The 25,250-nt window shown below is 39.3% G+C and overlaps 1 protein-coding gene across 3 annotated transcripts in view; it reads left to right on the top strand.

Moving 5' to 3' along the window:
• Nucleotides 1–19: 19 nt before the first annotated feature.
• ARID4A (AT-rich interaction domain 4A) overlaps nt 20–25,250 on the top strand; it is a 46,377-nt gene continuing 21,146 nt past the window's right edge. For all 3 annotated transcript variants that reach the window (XM_018082729.2, XM_018082731.2, XM_018082730.2), the window contains exons 1-10: nt 20–108; nt 1,312–1,422; nt 3,752–3,817; nt 4,682–4,772; nt 14,591–14,670; nt 14,785–14,879; nt 15,424–15,556; nt 17,060–17,139; nt 18,764–18,840; nt 19,902–20,068. In XM_018082729.2, the coding sequence (XP_017938218.1) occupies nt 103–108; nt 1,312–1,422; nt 3,752–3,817; nt 4,682–4,772; nt 14,591–14,670; nt 14,785–14,879; nt 15,424–15,556; nt 17,060–17,139; nt 18,764–18,840; nt 19,902–20,068 (906 nt within the window). In that variant the 5' untranslated portion in view covers nt 20–102. The remainder of the gene's footprint in view (nt 109–1,311; nt 1,423–3,751; nt 3,818–4,681; nt 4,773–14,590; nt 14,671–14,784; nt 14,880–15,423; nt 15,557–17,059; nt 17,140–18,763; nt 18,841–19,901; nt 20,069–25,250) is intronic.

The raw sequence follows: 25,250 nt of genomic DNA, 5'->3' as shown, positions 1-25,250 counted from the left end.
GGGCGCTCAGCCCTCAGACCTCCCCCGCTCGTGTTTTTTTGCAGTGTTTGTGCCGTGCGAGGAGAAGTCCCGGAGCTGGAATCCCTCACATAACCCTCGAAGATGAAGGTAGGCGGCTCCGGCGGGAGCGGGGATCGCCGCCCTGTTCGCCCGCTGCGCTGGAGGTTTCATTTTCAGTCGCTTCTCAGTCTCCTCACGGTGGGATAACGCGGGTTTCGGTGTGTGCCGTGAGCGCTGTTCCTGCTCCCCGGCGAGGGGCAGGTGATCCGGAGCTCTCACGGCCGTGCAGGAGCGCTCGGAACATCCCCGTCGCCTCCGAGTTGTTGTTGTTGTCCTTTGGGCTCCCGTCTTTAAACGCTTCCTGTATCAGCAGCTGCTATGGCAAGTTTGCAAAACCACAGCTTTTGTCCCGCCTTTGCTGCTGCCGGTTTGCTCAGTACAAAGGCTCAACAATTGCAGTATAATTTACTAAAGAGAGAAAAACTTTTTCATTTGCCTTCAGAGTTGAAGAAATAATATCAAGTTGAAAAAAAACCCTGCACGTAAAGCCAGTTGTTTTAGATTCTGTGCTGATTTCCTGTCGTGTTCAACGTGGTAATTTTGTCCTTGTTTATCAGCTGCAATGAGCAGTGAAGTGAAATGTATCAAGGTGTTAAAGTCCAGATTAAGGAAAACATGATGACAAATATATCTCTTTAAAAACTCATGAGTAATTAAGGTTTGATAAAGGCATTCCAGGAAAGAAAAATACGGGTTTAATAGCTGTCTGAAAGATTGCAACAGATTTCTCTAGAGGTCTCCTTTTAGTCACCAGGAAAGAAATCCTATATATAGAATGTTTTAGACTTAATTGGAAGTATTGGGATGACACCAATCTCAAACGTTTTAAATAATCTGTGTCATTGGATTGCTTATAGCTGGAAAAAGTACAGCTGTCTGTTATACTGGGGTTATTTTGCAATGGAAATTGTTTTGTTTTGTATAGAAATTACTTGAATTAATAGTCCTTTATTAGCTTTTTTACAAGGTGATGTTCCAAATAGCAGTTCAATACCTTCAAGGATATTTCTGTGAGAGGGTGACAATGAAAATGAAGGGGGGGTGTGTGTGTCAAGAACAACGATAAAACTTCCTGTAACTTGCTTGTTGGTTTTTGATTTTCCTTTTTGGTGAACTCTGTGATGGCAATTCCCAGTCCAGACAGCGTTTATCGATTAAAAGCCAACAAGTCCAAAAGTTTAGATGCAGGATTAAATGTGTAAAAGTATAAACAAGGGCTAAACTTTGTTGCTGTGTTCTGTGTCTCTGCAGGCAGCAGATGAGCCTGCCTACCTGACAGTGGGGACTGATGTCAGTGCCAAGTACCGCGGTGCCTTCTGCGAGGCCAAGATTAAGACGGTGAAAAGGCTCGTGAAAGTCAAGGTAGTTCTCTGGGATTGCTGCTCAGTTCCTTAAAGCCTCGTGCTGGAAGGGCTGGCAGAAAAGATCCCGGTCCTGAAGATTAGGAAACGTTCCTCAGCTCACCGTGGGAATTTTAAGCAACACTTGCATGGGTTTTTTTGTGTTCTGCTGTTTGGGTTTGGGGCGATTTTTGTTTGTTCTTTTTTGCTTTATTTTAGGGGGGGATCTTGATTTTTTATTATTAGTAGATGCTGGTACGAAAATGAGCTTTCCTGCTTCTTCTTTCCTGACTGCATTTGTCTTGTTTTTGAATGCATCAGTTTCCCAGCAGTAAGTTTTGATGTCACAAATAGAGGATTATGGCTTTACATGACTAATAAGGAATAAGAGCAACCTCTTCTAAAGCAAAAGTTCCATTTCATTCCAACTGACACTTTCAGTTTTATAGCTTGGAACTTAAAAGGTAATGCCAAAATAAATCAACAGCACAAGAGATGACTAACTAGTTTCTTAGACCAGGTTTTAGCAATGTCAGAGGTAATATTTTTTAAATTTTGATCATCTCGCTGCTGCTTCTAAAGCAACTTGCCCTGGCTGGAGCTGAGTTTCTGTGCATGGATAGTAGTGGCATCTAATACTCATTTGTACATTTGGCTTTTGCCAAAAAAAAAAATTCAAATCAAAAAAGAAAGTTGTCAATTTGCTGTTGCAGTGCTGTTATAAAAGCCACTGTAGGAAAAAAAGAGTAAAACGTAGTTAAATGCAAGTGAAGAATTTAACTTGTATCAAAGTAAATATAGAAATTCTTCTGCTTTGTTTTGTCAAAGTCTTCCCACTTCCTACTTTAGTGTCTACTGTCCAAGATATGTAAATAAGGCATTAGTGACCCAAACCCCCATAACAAATTGAGATGAAAGCTGCTTCTTCTAGCTACACATCTAAGTTTTCCTGTGCTTTAATGCTTAAATCAAGTAGAACAAGCCATCAGCCTCTTCAGTTACAAATATAGATCATATCACTTTATCAGAGTGATTTTCATCAATAGAAAAAAAACCCTAATTCAGATGTTGGAGTCTTTTCCCTGTTCTTAATGAGGACTTGGAGAAACTTGTGTTCTTTGAAATCTGTGTTAATGAGAAGCTCTGTAGGAAGCACCGTGCTGGTCTGACAACCTTGATTTTGTGTCTGTATCTTTGGTCTGGTGGAGTATTTAGCCTGTTAATAGGTAGGAGTTTCTTCTTCTCATTAGAATCAGATGCTTTATTACTCCATGATAAGATTTGGAAGTGTATGAGGCTGCTGTGACTTGGTGGAAATTCCTGTCGCTGTATCTCAGTTACAACAATAGAAGTTTTAACAAGCTAAGCCTGATACTGTAATTAAGAGTGTGTAGGCACACCCTGCACGCCTGCCAAGAGTGCAGGGAGGCCAAAAAGTCCTGTAGCCTTTTCCTGAGTAGCAGGACAACCTGTATTCATCTCCATGCCATTTTTATTTAAAACTGTATCTCAGCATAAAGTGCATTATTAACCTGAATGTGTGTTAATATCGATGCTCTTTTGGTGTGTTTATAAACACAGCTACAGTGGAGTCTGTGCTTGGGGGAATATTGGGGGAGACAGAAAACTGGACATCTTTATGGGTGGAAAGGAAGCTCATGGAACTTTTGGTTCTTCTAAAAATAAGAATTTTGGGTTTTTTATTAAATTTCATAGGCTTATGTTCACTCTATCTCACCACTGTTACCTTCTGGAACACAGGGTTTTAAGGGGAGAAACATAGTTTACTTAGGCTGTAACTGATCCTTATTTTCATTCACATCTTTGCCATGAAAACTTCCTCTTGTTCAAGGCAGCAGGAATGCTGGTATTGCAATCAGTTTGGTGATTTGTTGGTACATATTTAGTGAAGAGAGGTTTTATTTCGGTTGTAGTTTAATACTCAGTGTGTTGTCAATAAAGTTCTACAGCTGAAGTAGAGAGAGGGGAAAAAACCACCTGCTTAAATCTTCTCATCTGGAAGCCAAATTCCAGGTATACCCTGGATTACATCAATATCTAAACTTGTATCTAAAAACATATTTCCTTTGCTTTGGATTGACTGATGTTTGATTTGCTCAGCTCTTTTAACTGTGATGTTTCAGAATAAATATTAAGTGTGATACTTGGGATTTCCTGTCAGTAAAATAGTCCATGCCAAGTGTTTCCCGTTCAATAATGTTGGAGTCCAGTTGATTGATAATCATAATTTGGAAAATTAGATCTTTATTATTACAAATACATTTTCAAATGCTTTTTGTATGCTGTTAAGAAATCAGATGCATGTTACAAAGTTGAATAATATCTTTCAGGTGGTCTTGAAGGGGGACAACTCAACTCAGTTAGTGCAAGATGACCAAGTGAAAGGACCTCTAAGAGTATGTATAATAATTGCATGGCTTCTTTTGGTAATCACATCATTGATTTGTAATTTTGATGCTGTTTAGGTGGGTACCTGTTCTCCAGGCTTGAAATCAACAGAAGGAGCCTCATCCCTTTGCATCAGATGGCTTCTGAGGAATTATTCTTAATTGTTGTAGCTTTATGGGCTATTTATGCTTATCTGTGTCGTGCACTTGATGAACAGTTTTGCCTGAAGTGATTTTTGTGTCTTATAAGATACAAAACTTCTTATAAATAATGAAACTTTGAAACTTATTAGAAGTAGTGGAGAACTTGAGTGCAAAGTCAAGTTCAAGCCCGTTAGACAAGAGTAAATACAATTACTTAGTGTTTTAGAATAGTGGAGGTATTTTATATGAAAATGTGTTTATTTGTGCTTTTATGCTATGTAGCAGTTGTGTGCTAAAATACAGAGCTGTGTTATAAACATGGAATGCAAACTGAGCTCTTCAGAGAAGATAATCTTTCTTATATTTGTCTTTTCTCTGTAGCTCCTGCAAGAACACCAGTGTGTTCTGATCTAGCAGTGTTTTTAAAGTATAAAAAATAATAGTAATTCCATGCTTATCAGTAATTAAATTAATTAATTTGAATGTTTGTTTTCAGTTAGCCTCCTGATACTTCTTATGATGATGTAAGTCATGGGGAAATGAGATGGTCTGAGTTTCCTACTGCTTTAGTGTCTACTTGCAGTTCAGCCTTCGTACTTCTGTTCTTACCTTCTAAGTGACTAAACTTTGAAAGTGGCAGTTAGCTAAAATGAGTGTTTTTAAACATTAAATCTTTCCTGCATGGTGATTTTGAGCTCACAGGTGACCTTGAGCTGTTCCTTTTTGCAGGTTGGTGCAATGGTTGAAACCAAAATGCCCGATGGATCCTTCCAGGAAGCCGTGATCAGCAAGCTGACGGACGCGAGCTGGTACACTGTGGGTGAGTAGCCACGTGTCCCACCTATTGCCTGTCATCTTTGAACAATACATCCCTAATTACAGGTAACAATGTAAGTAATCACTTCCTGTGTTGTGAGAGCTGAGGTGGTTTTTGGAGGGGACTTTTTAAAGTCATCCATTTTAAATAGGATAATAATTGTTCAATGTTCAGGGAGTCGGTTGCACAGGTAATGGTAGGGCTGAATAATCACATTTTATTAGACACAATGTACTTACACTGGTAGCAGTTGCACTCACTGAAATTCAGAATAATTTCTGCAGATTTTAAGGCATAAATCTTGTAATTCCTTTTCTAGCTGAAAACCCGTGGCATGTAGGGAGTGACTGAAATAGGAGCCTTCTTTCCCTGTGTGCAGTCTTGTGACAGGAGAAACATGGGTAGTACCAAGAGAAGAGAGAATCTGTTTCTTTTAAAGAAAAGAATCGACATATCACACTTGAAAAAAAAAAAAAAGAGGAGACATTCATTTATATAACTATTTGCTTTAATGTAATTTTCAAGTAATTATTATCTCTGAAGTGAAATGGAAAAATACTTTGCTTCTTGTGCTGGAGACTCACGTGCTGTTCAGTTACTGGAATAAAAAGCTCAGAATACAGGGTCAGCGACGTTGACCTGTTCTTGCTGAACAAGAATTCATTGCAACATAAATTTCCTTATTTTAAATAATTCTTATCTCCAGGTTCTTCTGAAACAGCTTTAATAGCAGAATGACAAAATCCAACAAGAATCAAATAATAGTGAATAGTCAAATAAAAAAGGACAGTCTTTGAATCACGGAGATTTGCAGGCACCCATCCCTTTTTTGCACAGCTTCCTTACAGCAGTGGAGCCTTATATTCACTAATAGTAGCATAGAAGGAACATGCTCCTGTTAATTGTCCTGTACATGCTGCTCTTGGGCATTGCTTTTGAGATTAGTACTTGTAAATTTAAACTGTGTGTTTCTCATTGGCTGCCTCGTGTACCAAATGTATTCAGCTTTACCTCATATCCTTCCATCCTCTCTTGAGGAGTCTTCTATCCCATGAACTTTTAAATACTTTGGTTCATTAACCCCTTGTTTAAGATTTAAAGAAGCTGTTTTCAGTGATCAGTGTTTCCATTGCAGTAGGTGAGGTTATGCCATCTTTGGTGGGAGCAGGATAAGGCTCTGCAGATAGTTTGGAAGGATTTATCACTGTGTGATTATTATTGTTAGCGTGTGCTTTAACTCTGAGCTGGTTGACAAAGCTCACTGCTCTTTGCCTGTTTCTTCAGGATTATAACATTGCTGTAAAACTGTAGTGTATGTCAGGTCAGGGAGGAAAGGCAGGGTTATTTTGGAGTGCAGAAGATTTAAAATGTGCTTAGTTCAGTACTGTGATGTGACACATTGGAGGAACAACCCCTGACCTTTAGCTCGGCTTTATGTATTTTTTGAGGTTAACCATTCTGTCACAGAAGCAACAAGAAAAAGCACAGTCTTGCACTAATAGTTTCATGGTTTATGAATTAGCATTTTCATTTTAAAACTCCTAGCTTATTTCAGTTTTAAAGTAACATTTTTAGCTAATTCTGTTTGAGTTTGGACCAGAGGACATATTTGTCTTACTGCATTTGTCATGTGAACTTTAAATCCCCTGATCAGGGGATGAGTTTTGTCTGGTTTTCCTTGTTTATTTCTTTTTTATTTTCTTTTTTTTTTCCCTTTTCTTTTGAGCAGTGCACTTCTGCCAAAAATCTTTACTTGATGAGCAGGAAATTTGAGCAGTGAATTAAGTGTTCTGTCCTGTATTAGTAGGTTGTTGTTTAGATTTAACAAGTTGTTGAACTGCCCCCAATAATGTAAGAGATAAATCATGCATGCCATGATTTTTACTTCATACATTTTTTTAAAGTCCAGTGTCTCAGAAACTCGAACCAAAGGATTAATTAATTATTGTCGTTGTTTTTCCCTCAAAAATATTTTTGACAGGCAGAATGGGAGTGTAAAATGTTTTCCATATACAAATGTTTTAAGACTGGTAGGATTCTGTAAAAATCTGGAGCTCAGGGGAGGGATTAAGTAATTTTATGGTAAGTGAACATACAGTGCTGTAATATGGCACTGTGACTGTGAAAATAGAACTGTAACACACTGGATTTAGATCTTGGGAATGTTTTTGTGAGTTGTTTGTGGGGAGTTGCTTATTGGTGTTGAAAGCACAGGTAACACTGACCAGAGAGAACAGATCATCGAATTTGTGTCATGGTTATTTTGCAGTTAAAATTGGGGAAGTGTTTTAGGTTGAGGTGTAAAAAATAAGCCTCATCTTTTGCCTGCTGCCTCCACTGTGTCTTTGTAGAAAGTTTTGGATGGATTTGAGGTGTATATTTAGGCTGCTGTGAAGCAACAGTTGAGTTGGTTCTTTTTTAATAGATGGTGGGTGCTCTGCTTCAGTCTCACTGATTCAGTCACAGCTGAAGAGTTGAGAGGGAAGTGGATTGGACAGATTTCAGGTTTATAGAATACCTTCCTGAAATGTTTTGAAATGGAAATCATGTGTTTCAGTAGTTTGTGCTTTCCCTATGGTACTTATTTTCTGTATTATCTCACATCTCTTTCTCAGTGATCTAAAAGTAGACTGATACAGTGAAACCAGTCATATATACAGACATTTTCAAAGTATTAAGTACAGATATTTAAAAAATGCATCAAAACAAAGTGCCTGCATGTCTGATGAGAGGTGATGATGTTCAGGTTCTCTGTTTCATGTAGGGGTCTAAGGAAGAAGAAAAGTTGCCTGAAACAATTTTGCTTTGGTCAATAAATTGAGCCAGTAGAAATGCTGAGGTTGCAGTAAAAGGCTGCTTTGCCACCACCATAATGCAAGAGCCACAGTGATTATCAGTTTGTCTATTTTAACAGTATCTCCTGTCTATTAATGGTGTTCATGTACCCAGAACAAATAAGGATTTATTTTTATTGTAACTCCCACAGAGTCACTTTTTCACTTTTTATATAATGATGATGTTAATGTGGCCATTTAGTCGTACTGAATCTTTCAGCTGTGATTTAGATACACTTTTGAAATCACCTTTGAAATTCAGCTTTTCAATATAAGCAGGTGAAGAATCAAAAGCCTTTTGGACTGAAAGTTTAAAATGCCATTGCACAAGGCAGTCCTCTCAAATCCAAAGTGGAGTGACAGTAATATGAGTTTATATTCTTTGGTTAACAAATGGCTCAGTTGGACTTGCTGATATTAGAGTTCTTTTCCAACCTAAATGCTTCTGTGATGTTTTAATCTTTAAAATGCAGTTACTTAAACTGAACTTCCTTAATTTACAGATTTGAAAGTGCTGCATTGATGCTTTTGAAGTGCTGAATACATTGTTAGGTGATAATTGCATAGAATTAAAATGGTCTGTCAGATCTGCTTTCAGCTTACCCAGGTTTGAATTATGGCTCGCTGAGTGCACCATCCTCCTGATTCTCTGTTAACTTGTAAAATGCTTCGGGTAAATGCTGAAATAATGTCTGAAATGACAGTTGTATTTTCCTTCCCTCATACTCTGGAGCCTTACAAGCATTACCAGAATTTCAGAAAACAGGAAATCTTTGCATAGATGTTCCTTAAGGAAACACTTTTGTGTCACTTCTGCACAGAACCAGAAGTGATGTAATGCCTGTATAGAAGTGAGAAATAGTGTTTGAACAAGGGTCTGAGACTTGCTGGTACCGTGGCCTGGCTTTTACTGCCCCATTGAAATCAAAGTGTCATCTCTTTTTTAACAAGACTCAGGTCAGTAATCTGGATGTGCTTAGGTCTCCTTTACCATATCTCCAGCTTTGAACAAAAGGAAAAAACAGATGAAATATATTGAGTCTTCTATTTTGCTAGTTAATAATGGAAAGGTTTTTGTAAAGAGAGAAAGAGAAAACACGTTAACTTTCACTAATTTCCCTCTGAAAAGAGTAAGAAATAGAGGAAAAAACCAAAACAGTGAGAGGCATTTACAGTTTCTGACGGACCTTGCTGTCAGCATCAGGGGTTTATATACAGTTTAGAGTGAAAGGGGAGGTGATTCATTATTGTTTTAGACTTGAGACTTTCAGGCCCACTTTTGAGGCACCTCTGTGAGCCTGGTACCTCTGCTGGGAACTTCCTCCTCTGATGTAGTTGCTGTGGCAGTTCCCAGGGAATGCTGAGTGAGTGTGTGCTGAGAGGAGTTAAACTAACCCAGTGCTTGTTCTTGTGGAAGTGAAGTTTTGGGAAGTCTGCTTGAGTTGTTCTGGGAATGAAGTAAAGTCTCAGTTGCATCACTTTGTGTCGCTGTGTTTAGGAGGGCAGGTGACAGAAATTAAAGGTACTGAGTGTTTGGTTCTGGCCTTCATGTTGTGTGGATTCTGGTATTTCCAGTTTGTAATTCTAAGCATATTTATCAGCAAATGAACCAACATGGATGTCCTGGGACTTCAGGAGCAGGGTTGCTAACAGGAGCTATTTATAGCCACATTTTCCTGTTTTTAAAAGAAGTTTTCCTCTTCTGATGCTTTGTGGAGATCCTGAAAAATTGGCTTGGCTCTGGCTCCACCACATCTGTGAGCTCTGCCGCATCTTATCCCTGCACAAAGGGCGATGAAAGCTCTCAGTGCCCCCTCAGTCACTTGAGTTGACCCCCCCCAGAGGCCTGTTGGTTTGTTGTCCCAGACCCTGGGCAGCAGAGGTTCTGTGGGGTGTGCAGGGCTCTGCTGGTGTCCGTGGGTCTGGTCTGACCAGTTCCCAGCGTCCTGCCGAGCTCCACGTCACGGCAGCGTCACCTCACGGGCTGCGGGTGCGTCACCCGGCAATCCCAGGCCACAAGTGTGGCAGGGGAGCTGCCCAGCTGCCTCCTCTTAGCTGGTGTTTCCTACCACTCTGACCCACCCTGAATTTGTTCTTTTTGTCTTCCAAACGTTGCTTGAGTGGATTTTGAGGAAACCCTCTGTTTGCCTGAAGCCCTTCCTTGGGATGTGTTATTTAAGTGCACCTGTGGCACATAAAAACACCTGTGTTGGTGCTTTCTGGAGAACCTAGAAAAAAAGAAAAGCACCATGTTTTGTGCCTGTGTGTGTTTTAGACAACCTGTGGGTAGAGGAGCAAGATTTCCTGGTGAAAATGTGCAACAACAGAACCTTGTTACATACAAATCAACTGCATCAAACCTTTGGTTTTAAAACCACCTCTGTTTCAATGTGAACTGAGTGTTAAACATACTTAAAAATAGTGTACAAACAATACTATAGGGAAAGCAAGGAGGTAGTTTTTTTCTCTCTAATCTCTTGATGTGTAACAATAGTAAGACTAACATAACACTTCAGAAAAAGCAGTTTCAGGCAGCACAGTTTTGTCTGGAAGGTGATAAGTTTTCTATGTGTGGACTCAAAGACCACACTTCTGTATTTTCAGGCATAGTTCAGATATATTTGTGTGAGAGGAACTGAAGCTCACTTAAGATTGTTTACAAAACAATAAATCCGAGTTGTGTAGTCTCTCAGTAGCACAATCCACTGCAGTTATCTTGCTCTTCCAGGATGAATCAGTACAACAGCCCTTGGCTACAAGGTCGTTCAACAAGTGCTGCACGACTCTTGGGACTTCCCATGTTTTTTCTGCTGCTGAAACCCAAATGTCTGCTAAACTTGCATACATTTATTGAGGCATTTATAGACAGTATCTCTGGTAGTTCACAAATCACTACTTTGTCAGGCAGTAGTGAAAAATAATTCAGTGTATGCAGTGACACTGGAACAGCTATGGACTTTTGTTGTCTTGGTGGGTTTAAAAGTTTCAGAATGGGATGGGGAACAAGAAGAAATGTTTCCTTTTTGTGCAGTAGGGAATCTGTCCTCGTTTGGGCAGCAGTAGGAATGTAACTTGTTGGATTTGAAGTTAGCAAGATGCAGCCTTGAGGGTTGTTTTCCCTGCTCACTTGTCTGTCACAGAACTGCCTTGTTCTAATAACACTGGTTGCTCTGTGTGTAAGTCATACCATAACTACTATGAGGATGTTTCTGCTCTGTTCTCCTTTTTCTGTCTTCTTTTTTTTTTTTTCTCCTCAGTCATGGGGATATTTATAAACAAGTTAAACTGATCTGTAGTATTTTGTGTCAAGTTTCTTCACAGTTCCTAAAAATGATTTGGATTAGTCCACTTGTTAATATTTACATAAACATTTAATATTGCTAATAGTAAATAGTAATGATACTTAATAGGAGTGAAAACTGATGTTGAGACTGATTTTGTGAGGACAGGGTTAGTATTATTTTTGTTAATGGCATAAATGGGTCTGCCAAAGTCAGGGAATGGAAGATACCTGCTCACCAATAGTGAGTTTAAAGTTGCACCTTTTAGTGCATTTTTGAGGCATTTTTGAGAATTCCACAAACAAAAAAAAATGAATTTTTTCTTTCCTGTCATTACTGACAAGGTTGGGATGCAGCAAAATTCTGAACATTTCTGTTTTATTGTCACTGTTTTAAAATGCTCTGTATGGAACATATTGGACTCTGTTCCTGGGACTAGAACAGGCTTTGTAACAGAGCTGCTCCTCCAGGTTGTGCTGCTTAGTCATCTCCTTTCCCCTTCTGTCAGTGCTTGTCATCAGGGAGCACATTTGGAAGGAAGGCCTGTGCCCAGCAGAAATGGTGCTTTTCTTTCATCATTCCTTGTGTTGTTCCACTGACTGTTAAATGGTGTGTGGAGTTCCCTGGCTGGTTTGGATCCTGGATTCCCAGAAATCAGCACTCAGCTCCTGCACCCTGTTTCCCCAAAAAGTCCCTGCCCACTATGAGATGAGGAAATAATAGAACTTAAAGGGCTTCTGCTTTTTCACACTTGTTCCTTTGGAAGGGCAGGACTGTAATTTCCCCTAAGAGGAGGAGCATGGCACTGTAAACACATCTCTTGGTGACTTCACTCCACGTGTATGGGAGGGATCTCCCTGCCTTCCATTCTTGTTTCCTGCCCTCTTGAACGTGACAGAATTCACCGTCATGTTCATTCTCATGGAATACAACCTCTACAGTTTCTGCCATTGGAGAATTTGGAGTTGTAGCAATACCCTACACCTGAAGGAATGAAATAATTAATACAAGTTACTCAGCAGTCATTTGAAAGGTTTTTTTAGTTTGTTTGTTAGCACTTGGCACTTCAACTAAACAGCCTTTTACTTCTGGATGAGATTAAAAAGAGGAATGAATTTGCAGCTTAAAGTGTATTAAGTTCTCCTGACACATTTGCTATCACAGCTTCAGAGTGTCACAGAGCCAAAAACTGTGCCTTCTGCTCCACTGCTCATGTTTACAGAATCCTTAGGATGTGATGCTGTACTTGGAAAAGATATTCCCCTAAAGCCTCTAGGACTGGCATTAAAAAGTCATGCACAGGGCACACTAACATGAAAAGTACTTCAGTGAAGCAGATTTTTCTTAAAAGTGAGATGGAAACCACAAGGCCTCCTTAGTTTATGGTTTTGAAGCTGCTGAGTTTATCAGTGAGGTTTCTGATTACTCTTTCAGTGAGGCACAATCAGGTATTTTCCCTAGAGGAGAAGCAAGTTCAGAGTTGCTACAGTTACAAAATACTTGATGCATTGTGATTTATTGGAGAGATTTCTTACTTGGCCCCAGCTTAGTAATTCAAATAATTGAATATTTTTGTATGAAAAACGGTGCCATCTTTTCTGAATTGAGGATTTATCAAGTGGTCACTAATTTAACCGAGGAAATATTTTTAATTATGCTGTTCTCCTGCACTGTGTTGTTCTGCAAAGATGTTTTACTCCAAGTTGTGCAGCTGCACTGTGAGTTGCAGGTGCTTTGCACATTTCCACAACACAAATTTGTACAGAGTGACATTATCCAGAAACTCTTACCTGCTCAAAGAAAGTTTTGGGTTATCCTTGAAGCAATGAAATGTTTTTAAAATATCAAAAAATATCAGTGACTTCTGTTACAGCCCCTCATGGTCCTTTCACCTCTGCCCCTACTTGTTCCCAGCAAGAGAGAAAATCAAAATTTAACTGTCACTTTTCTATTAATCTTTTAAAAAAGGCAAAGTTAAGGGAATGATAGTGCTGTGGGGTTTCCTCCTGCAGAGCAGCACTGATATATATTTACAGGAGACTCTTGTGGGTTTGGATGCTTTGACTCTGTTCATTCTTTTAACCTGAATGACAGGTGGGACAGAGAGAAAGTTTAGTCCTGGAAGAAAATTTCCAAGGTAAAACAGAACATGGACGAAGGGATACTCACACTTCAATGTCTCTGGTCTGAGGAATGATTAGGAAAACTTATTTATTCAGCATAAATTATTTTTTCTTCCATGTTTTGTCCATGGAAATGAAATATAAATGTATGAAGTTGACACTTGTGCAATTGCAGTTACAGCTTTTGCAGTCTGTCATTGCCTCTTATTGATCAGGAATATGTAATTATGTGACTTCTTAAGTTAATTTGCGTGTTATAGTTGAGGAAAGAAAAACATCTCACACAGCTCTTGTCATAATTTCCTTATGTGTCTTAATTTTAGTGTACTTTGCTGAGGGTATTTTACTCAACCCTCAGTATTTATAACATTTTATCCTTTTATGGATGAAAAACTGGTGTATATCATCTAGTTTATGAATGGTTTGCTTGATTCATCCCTCTGCTGTACTAGTTTTAATAAATGGGTAGAACTTCCAAAATTGAAGATAAACCAGCCTTGTTCTTTCTATTTATTTACTGTCAAGTATCAGGTTCTGTTTGCTTTTTTTTCAATGAAGTTACCTGTTGCCAATCACCAGCCATTTGTCCCCTGAAATGATTATTTGTGGAAGTTTAGTAGTTTGAGATTTTTGGAGGGGGAAGAGTGAGCTACTTTGTGTGTATAAGTGTTACAACAGAGGCCATTAAACTAATTCAATAGTGGAACATATCACAGCAGTATCTACTCTGAAGATTCAGGACTTTAAAGCTTATCTTATCAAGCTTAATTAATTTTATATTCATACCTTTTTATAAAGTTATTTTTGCAGTCTGTGGTTTTAATCTGAAAGTGTGAGAATGTGAATGTTCTAGTTAGTTATTTGAGAAATATTATATTGGATATTCGTGCTGGCTCAAGAGATTTTTGTTGTTTGGGGTTTTTTTTTAATGGAAATGTGCCAAAATTCTTCTGCTGTATATTGATGGGTATCAGTGGAGCTTTCCTGTCACTTATACATGAGATTTAATAGGATGTCTACTAAGTTTTCCTTATGATTTGGTCAGACTTAGAGTTTCACATTTCCAGTGTCCTGGTGTGTTTGTAAGACAATATTGATAGTGTAGCAAAAACTATCCCACAGTTGTTTTTCTTTTCATTCCTTTGTCTTTCTGTGGGATTGCTTGTGGCAAGAGGGAGGCTGGAAAGGTACAAATTAAACAGCAGTATAAGTAAGAAATAAGTGGATAGGGTGAGAAAAATCCCAACAAAAGCAGGCAAACCCCAGAGATGGTTGGATAATAGTGACTGGTGGGCAGCCAGTGGCTGTGGTTTGAAATGTGCAGTGTATTGATAAGAAGAATGTCCCAGTTAAACTCTTGCACCCAAAAACCTTGTTTTCACTGGCTTCAAACTCTGTGTGAAAATCCATTCTCGGGCTGAATATTGAGTACTGACCTTCCTTTTGCTTGTGAGCTAAAGAATGAGTAGATGGAGGTCTGAAAGTCCTGTGTTAGGGAATGTTCTTGACTGTGAGATAAACAGCAGAGTTGGGGCTGAGCTCTGATCATCTCGTGCTGATGTGTTTCCTTGGCTTCATCCTAGTTTTTGATGATGGAGATGAAAGGACCTTGAGACGAACTTCATTATGCTTGAAGGGAGAAAGGCACTTTGCAGAAAGTGAGGTAAGACAGTGATGGACATGGAATAAAAATTAAGTAGTTAATTCACTTTTTTTTTTTTTTTTTTTAAAAGAAGATATTGCAAACTAATTTTTTTCACTTTTTTTTTCCATGTAGACACTTGACCAACTGCCACTAACCAATCCAGAGCACTTTGGAACTCCAGTTATTGGGAAGAAATCTAATAGAGGGAGAAGATCTTCTCTTCCTGTGTGAGTTTTGCCTTTCCTTTGCTGTCACCATTGCAGCTGCAGAGCTCTGAATGCTCCAGCACATGAGTTGTGTGCACACCTTATGGACTTGAGTGCTACAGACATGATCATATGTTGGCAATATTATCAGATTGAAGGGTTTTTGCTTAAGAACATTTGTGCTTCTTTCATCTAATAAGAAATGGTGGATTTTTAACCTTTACACTGCACAAAGTGAAAAAAAAAGTGCTTTTAAATTTCTAGGGTAGAGACCATTTCTCTTTGTTTCATGTCTGTGCACAGTCAAAACCTGAGTCAAGTCTCCAATTCCAGCATGATGCTACTGTAAAATACAAATACTTGGAAAGAATTTCTACAAAATTCCTCTTACTAAGAACACTTAATATTTAAGTGTATTTCAAGCAATTTCAGCTCTTAGAATTCTAACTTTGTTTCCTTGAAGCTTTGCAAAACAGGAAGAAAAATCTGGTTGTAAGCTGGTTTTGCTCTCAAGTAGTAACTTCAGACACACACTTTAAAAATCTTGTACATTTTGATATCTTAGCACTGAAGATGAAAAGGAAGAAGAGAGTAGTGAAGAAGAGGATGAAGATAAAAGGCGCCTCAACGATGAGTTGCTTGGCAAGGTTGTGAGTGTGAGTTGTAATTCAGAGAAGGCAGACTGGTATCCAGCTTTGGTGAGTTCCTTTTCCAGCAAAGCTGGGAACGTTGTCAGGCTCAGCTCTGCTCCTGTATTTGCTAAAAATACAAATGTTTTCCAGTATCTGTGGAGAGGAGGAAAGCAAAGATTAACACTTGTGTATAAGCTGCAGTTTTATGGCTTTAAAGTCTTTCAAACTGCATGTGAGATGATCAGTATGGGATGATGTTTTTCTTCTAAAAATAAGATGTGTTAGGATTTGCACTCCCAGGCAATTTAAGAGCAGTTATATTTCATTTGACTTTCAATTTTGTGGAATTCTCCTTTCTTTCATGCTTTCATTTGCACCAGTGGCCAGTCACTCTGGCAGTACATGCTGGTGGTTATTTTTATTTCACTGTCAGTACAGCTGTTCACTGCCACTGCTGAAATAAATAAATATTAAATAAATCCAAGTAGACTTGTACTGTAAAGGCAGACACTCTGCAGATTGTTCATATGCACAGAAACACATATACATGTTAAAAGTTGCTTTCTGTAGTAAACTTTTTTGTATTGTCAGACAGGCTCAATACACATCTTCTGTTACCCATTAGAATGTATTTTGGAGCATTAAACACACAGGTTTGGTTCGTTAATTCTTGCAGATTTTATTTACTGAGCTCTGTACTCCTTTATTTTGAGTCTTAGGGGAACAAGCTCAGTTGTTAAAATCTTTTAACTTAGTTTAAGATTGTGTTTGTTTGTGTGACTCCAGTGTCTTCCCTTCTAGAGAGAACATTGGGGTGTAATGTGGGGTGAATACTTGACACTGGCTTATCCAGCTGTATATAAAATGTGGTTTTGCACATGTTCTGACTGTTGTATATCCCTTTATTAATGACAGATTTTAATTTAACATGGTTCTTAACTAGGGGATTAAGTTACTGGAGGCCATGTATTTGCATGTAACGTTTTCTGTTTGTGTGTGGTCTAGAGCAAAGTGTAAACTTGTTCTGGTTTTGGTAATACAAATACATTTTTGTCACTTTTTTTAGACTTAGAGATAATACTGCTGTGGAAGGATGTGCTGGATTTCACACTAGCCTATGTTATCCACACCTCAAAAAAACCCCAACCCCAAGCAAGCCAAAAAAACAACTTATGTCTCAGTTTAAATGCCAAACATCAGAAACTGGTATAAAATAAGTAGGTTTGTGACTTTTTAAATAGATGCTTAAATCAGGTTTTGTGTGAACAAGAATTAAAAAGCAGAGTGAATGAACAGGATCCCACGATGGAACCTCAGTAGATAAGTTTTGAGTTTACAAATGAAATTTGAAGCTTTTTTGGCTTGTACATATCAAGCCAATAGTTTGGGGTAAATTACTTCTTGAAATTTGTTACTGATGACCTTAGTACTATAAATTGGAGTAGGTTTGTTTTCCCAGAACTGGAAATTATAATCAACAGGAAAACAGCAGTTTTCTTGCTGTCTTTCTTTCCTTTGAGGATCAGCTTTTTTTTTTTCAATAAAGCAGTGTTTTGTTTGACCCTTCAGGTGGTGTCACCGAGCTGCAACGACGACGTCACCGTGAAAAAGGACCAGTGTTTGGTTCGATCCTTTGCAGATTCCAAATTGTGAGTGACGGCTCACTTTTATTAGAGATACAGGGGAGAAAATGGGAGACTAATTACATATTGCTGCTGAAGACATTATTTCTTCCAAATGGGAAGGGTACAATGTTCTGTAATGTTGGATGGACACATTTGGCTTCGCAGTCCATTTCCAGCCATCTCCTTCTGTGCTTCCTCACCCTTCTTTCCACTGTGTGGAATGATGAGTATTCCTTGAATCAGTAAAGTTTTTGGTGCTTCATTTAAAAATACCAACAACTTAAGAAAAAAAAAAACCTAAAACACCCAGGAGTGTTTACTTTTTAGATCATTTCTGTCCTTTGTAGTGTGAGTTTTGGTTTAAATTTTTTTCATTAATGTCTTAATTACTGTCTTTATGGGTGTCCCTTGTAGTAGTTTGGGTATCTGATGGACTCATTACCTCCAGTACCATGATGTCCATTGCTGTTAAAACAGCAAAGCTTTCAAGGGCTTAATCTACTTTTTTCCAATAAAGAAGAGAATTTAAAGAGACTTGTTAATTAAAATATTTACAGAATCTGAACGAGATTGCAGCAAAAAGAAAGGAAGATCCTGTTGGTCCATCCTCTCCTCTTAAAATACAGGGAGTGACAGAGATGTGTATCTTAGTTAAGGAATAATATATTTATATGAGTATGGAGACTGGTTTTTTAAAAGGTGTTTCCCTTTATTTCTTTTCCCATTGCATGTGTCTCAACATATTGTAACTAAAAACTTCCCTGCCAAAGGCCAGCTGCCACCCTCTTTCTCTCCTTTCAAAGTGAACAATTTGTGATTTTTAAGAGCCATGATTTTGAGTAGGTTGTGAGTACTTGATTGCTGAAATGTATTCCAAGTGCCTGAAGACTTAATTCATTTTGGCCTCTTAATGTAGACACTTCCCATCAGCCTTCTAGGTAAGCCTGGCTCTTTATCTGCTGAAGGTGGAATGCTGCTGGTAAAACATCTACTCTTGCTCTGTTTGACTTTTTTTTTCCCCATGGTATTGTGGCTTTAACTTCAGAAAATGGCAGCTTCTAATTCCTGAGGTTTTATTCCAGATTTTGTGAAATAATGAAAGAAGAAAAGAAAATATATTCAGTTTAACCTTAGAACAGAGCAACTTCCATATGTTGTGCTGTGTAATTTAAAAATCAAAATCAACTGTTTGTCAGTGCAGATCTGGGAATTGGCTTCACTGTTGTTCTGTGTTCCTAGAAATGCATTTTGAAAATAGAGGACTTGTTCTTTCCCTCTTAGCTGGATTCCTCTTTGGAGAGCAGCTGTTGATTCGTGTGAATATTTTCAGTTTAGAAAACGATTTTTGCCTTTGTGTTTTTTTACTTTTGCAAATTTGTGCAGTTTAAACATTGAACATAAAGAAGCTTTACAAACTTTTCTTAATTATTTAAGGATACTTTAATGTCTGAATCTCAAAGAAAGATTGGAAACTTATTCTTGCTCTTGTATTACACTACAATAACAAGTGTGCTATGCATTTAGTTGTTAGAAAGGACCCTGCAGGTGGATGCTAAATCTTGAAAATTTCAGAAATTGCTGTTTTTCTAAGTCAAATGCTTGCTTTTCTGTGCTTTAAAAATAATAACAAAACCTTATTTTTTTACAGTTACTCAATAGCAAGAAAAGACATCAAAGAATTAGATCTTCAAAACTTACCAAAATCTGAGTCCTCTCCTAAGAAAGGTAAATTAAAAGAAATAATTTCATACAATAGTACTTTTAGCATTTATAGATAAGTGATGACCTCTTGATTTCTGATAGTTGCTTTTGGATATTTTGTGAATAATTTTAAACGGGATAAATTAGAGAAACTTTGGATATGAAATTTGTTAAAGAGAAATATTTAAAATGTATTTATTAAAAATTGTAATAAGAAACCCCACCCAGCAACAAAAAATCCCCCTCAACAACAGCAGTTCCTCTAATTTGAGTAAAGGTGTGGAACAGCTCCTTAACAAGTAAAGCTTTAACATGCTACAAATGAGAGCTTGGGGTGGTTTTGATTGATTAGTGTAACTCATAATGATTTCTACTTTCTCCTTAATAGCTGTTTCACAGTACAAGAGCTTTAGAACAGCCAAAGAAAAGATCAGATGCCAGGTTTGAGATAAATTGAAGAAAGGGACTTTTTTTCCTGTGCAGAACATAATTGGGTTGTGACATTTCTTGCCACGAGGGAATATTTTGGAACCAAAGGTACTAATGGTTTCAAAAATAAAAAAGAATAGGAGAGTTGAGACCAGTGTCTGGAGGTTTTTCTATCAGCAGCTGTTAAAAACTGGTGCCTTTTCTTCTCCAGCAGCACTGAATGGTTCATTGCAGTATGTCCCTCTTCTGGGTATTCTTCTGATTCCTTTATTAAAGTCTCTTCCTGTGACTGAGGGGCAAATTTTAGGGTTATCTGGGTTTGTTTTGCTCTGTTGTTTCCCCCTTGGAGCACCTCTTCAAGCAAAAGAATTCGAGGTATTTCCATTGTACAAGTGTGACTCCAGCCTGTCCCATCACTCCCTTCCTCACTGGTGTGTTTTTCCTCTGTTCCAAACACTGATGTCACATCTCTTTGGGAAATGCTCTTCATTTTTTAGCAATCTAAGACATGATGATATTTTGAAAAGAGCAAAGTAAGTCAGGGTGCCATTTAAGTTAGGGTTGTGATTTACAAGAATGTGATGAAAAGGAAATTAAAAATGCTTTGGTGACTGCATGCTGTGGATGAGGTAAAGCCAGGGCCCTTTCTTCTGTAGGGCTACAGGAGGCAACTACGTTTCTCAGCACCAAGGGTGTTCCTAGGAACTGGAAAATGGACATCAGTGAAATCCTGGAGTCCTCCAGCAGTGATGAGGAAGATGGAGCTGCTGCAGAAACTGATGAAGAGGAAGAAAAAAGAGAAGAGAAAACTGAAGAAGTACCGGTGAGTCTGGGCAATTCCAGTCATTCTTCAGAGATAATTTAGTAACGTGCCTGTCTGAAAACCCTGCACTTTCCAACACTTTACTGTCAGACTTCAATGTCTTTTCAGTCCTGTTCATTTTCCCTGTTACAGTTGCATTTATTGGGATTTGTGAGCAGTGGCAGGTTTCTCCAGTTATCCAGTGCAGAAATCGGAGACAAATCTCAGAAATTAAGAATTCAAGGCAGAGAAGAGTGAAAGATTCTGGATCAAAAGGAAAGGCAAACCCAAAAAATTTATGCTGAGCCTAGTGGTAGTATTACAACCTTAAATACAAGTAATTTTTTATTTTTCTTTCTTTTCTTTGTATATTTCTTTATATGTAGGTTATATAAAAAGTAACTTGTTTCTGAAAAGAGTAGATTGATTTTTTAAAACAAAGGCAAACTATTGAAGCAAAAGCAGTAGGTTGACTGAAAGTATGAGCTGATGCACAGGGCCTGCTGAAGCTCTTTGGTGGCTGAGATGCTTCAGAGCAGCGCAGGACTGAACTGTGGAAGTGTTTGGTTGGGGATCAGAGAATCCTGGGCTATGGTGTGAAAGGACTGTGTGTCTAACATGTTGGGGTGATCTCTGAACTCATGTGGGCCAGTCCTGGACCTGAGAACAGACTGGGAGAAGTCACTGAGAGCAGCTCTGTGTGGAGAAGGGCAGGGGGTTTCTCATGGGTGAAAAGCTGGACCTGTCGATGTGTGCTGGCAGCCCAGGCAGCCAACCGTGTGCTGGGCTGCATCACAAGGGGAGAGGGCAGCGGGTCGAGGGGGGGGTTCTCCCCTTTATGCTGCTCTGGTGATGCCCAAACCCAGAGCTCTGTGTCCTACTCTGGGGTCCTCAGCACAGGAAAGATGTGGATCCATTGGAAGTCAGTCCAGATAAGGCCACGAATTTGCTGTGAGGGCTGGAGCCCCTCGGCTCTGGAGACAGGCTGGGAAAGCTGGGGCTGCTCAGCCTGGAGAGGAGAAAGCTCCAGTTAGACCCCAGAGCACCTTCCAGTGCCTAAAGGGTTCCAAGAGAGCTGGAGAGGGACCTTGGACAAGGACCTTGAGTGACAGGACAATGGGAATGGCTTCAAGGTGACAGAGGCGAGATTTATGTTAGATACTGGTAAGAAATTCTTGACTGTGAGGGTGGTGAGGCCCTGGCACAGGTTGCCCAGAGAAGCTGTTCAAGGCCAGGTTGGACAGGGCATGGAGCGAGCTGGTCTAGTGGAAGTTGACCCTGCCCATGGCAGGGGGTTGGAACTGGAATATCTTTAAAATCCTTTCCACCCCAAATCATGGAGCGTGATTCTGTGGTTCTGATATTAACAGCAAAATGTTTTTCTGCTTTGGAATATTTTAAGTGGCTCCTTTTCCATAAAGTTACCCAGTTTCTAAACTGTATTTCGAGAATTCCCTTCTATCCCTGCTCCCTGGCTGTACCCCGGGTGTTGGATTTAGCAGCGGGGGGGGGGGCGAGTGCTGAGATTCGCTTCTTTATTTTCCCACTGATTTTCACGGTACACCGGGAAACGCAGCAAAACCCGAGTGCGGTTTGCGTTGCGAGGGAGGTCAGGTTTCCCCTTCCTTCCCTTTCCCTTTCCCTTCCCTTCCCTTCCCACACGGAATGGCCGATGGCGCTTGGCGGCGGCCTCGGCGTTCCCAGGGCAACGCGCTGGGGTGGCGGCGCAGGCGCGGGGAGCGGCCGCGGGACCGGGGCTGGCCGGGGGCTCGGAGATGGGCTGGCCCTTCCCCTGCCTTTCATCTCCTGCCTCGGGGCTTTAGCCTTGTTATTAGTGTTTAACAATCGTTTTTTTTTGTGCGGAAGAGAATGTAAGTAATGCCGGTTAACTGCGGGCGCCGCGCGGGGAGAGAGAGCGCGAGCAGATATCTGGAAGCCGGGCTGGAATATGTGCGGGCAGTGGGAGCGTTAGATAGAGAGGAAGTCAAACCATTTTACGTTTGAAAGAATGCGGCTCTTAGGTAAGGATTGTGGGCTTGAATCTGGGAATGTGAACGTGGAGGGGGTGGGGGGGTTGAGGATGGGGGTTTGACTTGGGTTTCTGAGCTGGGAAGTGGCTTGGTGGAGCTTTGCAGCCAGGTAAAAAAAAAAAAAAGACAATAAGAGTCTATTTTTAGGTGTGGATTTTATGCCTTGATAACAGTGTTTGGGAAATGGAGTAAATGTCTATCTGAGAAGAATGCTATGATTAGATAAATCTGAGATAAATGTGTGCAGAATGTAAAATCCTCAGGGTTTTTTCCTTCAGTTTGCAGTGAAAAAGACTGAATAGGCCACATTTTGCAGGGTGTGAACTGTTGCAGTCTGTATTGGTTTGCCTGTATTAACACTCCTTAAATTGCAGAGTATCAGTCACTAAAAATCAAGGATTCCTGTACCAGTTTTATAGTATCCATTTTTATTACCATTTTTTCATGCCTATTGCATAAAAATCTGTGTGTTTCAGACAAAGAAGGGGGAGGGGGAAGCTTGGTGGTTTAAAAAAAAAATTAAAAAAAAGACATTCCTGTAAAAGGAATTGCAGTTATTTTTTAAAGAATGATGTTAATGTAAAGTGGAGGAGCAAAGGATTTGAGACAGGTGGATGTGCTGATAGAGAAGCTGTGGAATCCATTATTTCCAGGTGACAACTAGGCTTTTAAAAATAAGGTGAGCATCTTCATCTTACAGAAGCTGTGTAGCAGAGGATACATATGAATCTTTTTAGATTATGTCAGAGCAGAACTGTCATGACAGCCCATTAAATCAAATTCTTGATTCAGCTGTGAGAATGTATATTTTAATAGTGGGCCATGGTAGATATTGCAATTAGACAGCATTTAGGGAATTTATCATCATTCCTTTTTTCTTTTCCCTTAGAAAGACAGAAATGCAGAGAGAATCGACAAGTGAATGATCTTTTTCCTTGCCTGTATTTGAATACAGATCTCAAGTGCTAAAATTTTACATTTCACAGAGTTCCTCCTGTATTAATCAAGGTCAAAAATAGCTTCTGTCCATCCTCTCCCAGAATATTCTCAGTGGACTTTTTTGTTTTAGAACAGCAATTGGTTATACTGGAGTGAGATTTTTAAAAATACATTTCTTTTTTTTTTTTTCCCCCACTCCCATGTTCTAAACTGCAGAGCAGCTTTGCTGTCAGGGCCTATCCAGCTGCTGCCCAGCCTGATAGGCCTTCATTAAATAATCAAAAGGACACAGGCCTACTTCATATATAATCACAGGATAAAGTCAGAAGAGTCTCATTCTGGAATGGAAAGGATCTTATTTTTCTGAAGTAGGATCTTTTATAATGGTAATGGGGCAGGGAGATCTGCCCTAGCTGGTGATAAAAGATCCTACCATTTTTCCAGTAGCTGGGTTAAAAATCTGTAACTTTGTTTTGACAGAGTCTTTCTGATTGTGTTGCCTTTGATGACATCTTAAAGAGATGGTAGAATTGGTACAACCAGGTTTCCAGGCTCTCCAGGGCTGTTCTTTGGTGGCTTTTGTAAGCTGAGGAGTGGGAACAAATATGGTGTTGGTGAGATGCTCCTCCTCCTCAGCAGTGGGAAGTGACTTGTGTGGTCCAGACTTGACTAGGAAGGAGGACAGTGTGGAAAATGCTTGTCATTGACTTCGACAGGGATTGCATTACACAGAGTTGCTCAGCATGTTCAAATTGCTGGAATTTTGGCAATAGATGTTGAATCTCTGGATTATTTTTCTTTAAAATGTAAGGGTTTTTAATATCTTGTGTCATAAAAAGTGAAAAAATCCAGGGGTACTGTAGGAAAAAAAGTCTGTATCAAATGAAGATTAAAAGAATCACTCAGTTAGTTTGAATCCTGATAAAAATCCAGATATTGCTTTTGGTTCTCACCCAGTTTTCAACATGTCAGAAGAAGAGAATTAACTGTGTTTGGAGGGTACATTTGACAGTCAAGGAATGCACTGCAGCTAAAAGGAGAGAGAAAATCTTAACTCCAGTATCTCCACATAGAAAGTTTTTTGATCATTACCTGATTTTTATTAGAAACCGATTACATCTACTACTGTATTTGTTTGTATTTAAGTTGTTTTATTGGGGAAGAAGAAAGAATAATCTAAATGTAGAGCAGTGAAGCAAAGGATTCCAGACAGGTAAATGTGCAGGGAGGAGAAGCTGTAGAATCCATTGCAACCACCCTATTTGTTTCTCAAGTTCAAATAGCCAAATACTCCCCATTTTACAGAGGAACGTGTAGGCAACATTTGCTTTTGGCTCTCAGTCTCCCTGTGGGCCACTCTGATTCCAGCAGAATGAAGATTTTAACATGCACTTATTTGAAATACCTTTTCAGTATGACTTCTTAATAGGTATATTCATTTAAGATAGAAGGAAAGGTGAGGAATTTGTTCAGAGAAATCCTCCAGCAAGCTGACCCCCACAGCTCTTTGAGGGAAGAGTTACTGCACCTCCAGGCATTTGCTTTGGGGGATTTCCTTTAAGGCTTAGTTTTGATGGTCACCTGGAGGATGTGTGTGTGGCATGTTTAATAGGGTGCATTCATCTCATGGTTTTGGGGTTCTTGCATCACAACAGCATCAAGAAGCATCAGTCACAGTTGCTTTACATTGTTGAAAAGGGAAGGTGCCAGAGGCATTTTCCAATATTCCTTTTCTGCAAGGATTTCGGTTCTCATGATAAGTCATTACCATATATTTTATTAGCACTGAGCTCATAAAGGAGGGATCAGAAATCCATCATGTATTTTAGGAGGCTCAAGATTCCTACAAATAATCAGTAGTCAACTATTAAAATACTTACATTTTGCTTGAAAATAGCTGTTGTTTCCCATGTAGGCTTTTCTCTAAGTGACTGTGGGAGATCATATAAAATGATACCCAGATCATCCGTGTCTGTTGCAACCTGTTTATATTTTAAAATAACATTTAAAAGCTGACTCCTAAAAGTTAAATACAGGAAAACAGTAATTTCCAAGTTAATGAAGCATGGTGTCAGGAAAGAAGTGGTTTATTAGATATTAGGAAGAAATTCTTGGCTGTGAGGGTGGTGAGGCCCTGGCACAGGTTACCCAGAGAAGCTGTGGCTGCCTCATCCCTGGAAGGGTTCAAGGGCTTGGAACAACCTGGTGTCCCTGGAAGGTGTCCCTGCCTGTGG

Source organism: Manacus vitellinus, unplaced genomic scaffold (assembly GCF_001715985.3).
Source record: "Manacus vitellinus isolate BGI_N305 unplaced genomic scaffold, ASM171598v3 scaffold_6_pilon, whole genome shotgun sequence".
NCBI lineage: Eukaryota > Metazoa > Chordata > Aves > Passeriformes > Pipridae > Manacus > Manacus vitellinus.
The sequence above is the reverse complement of the archived record's forward strand: the minus strand, read 5'-3'. Positions and strand labels throughout refer to the sequence as shown.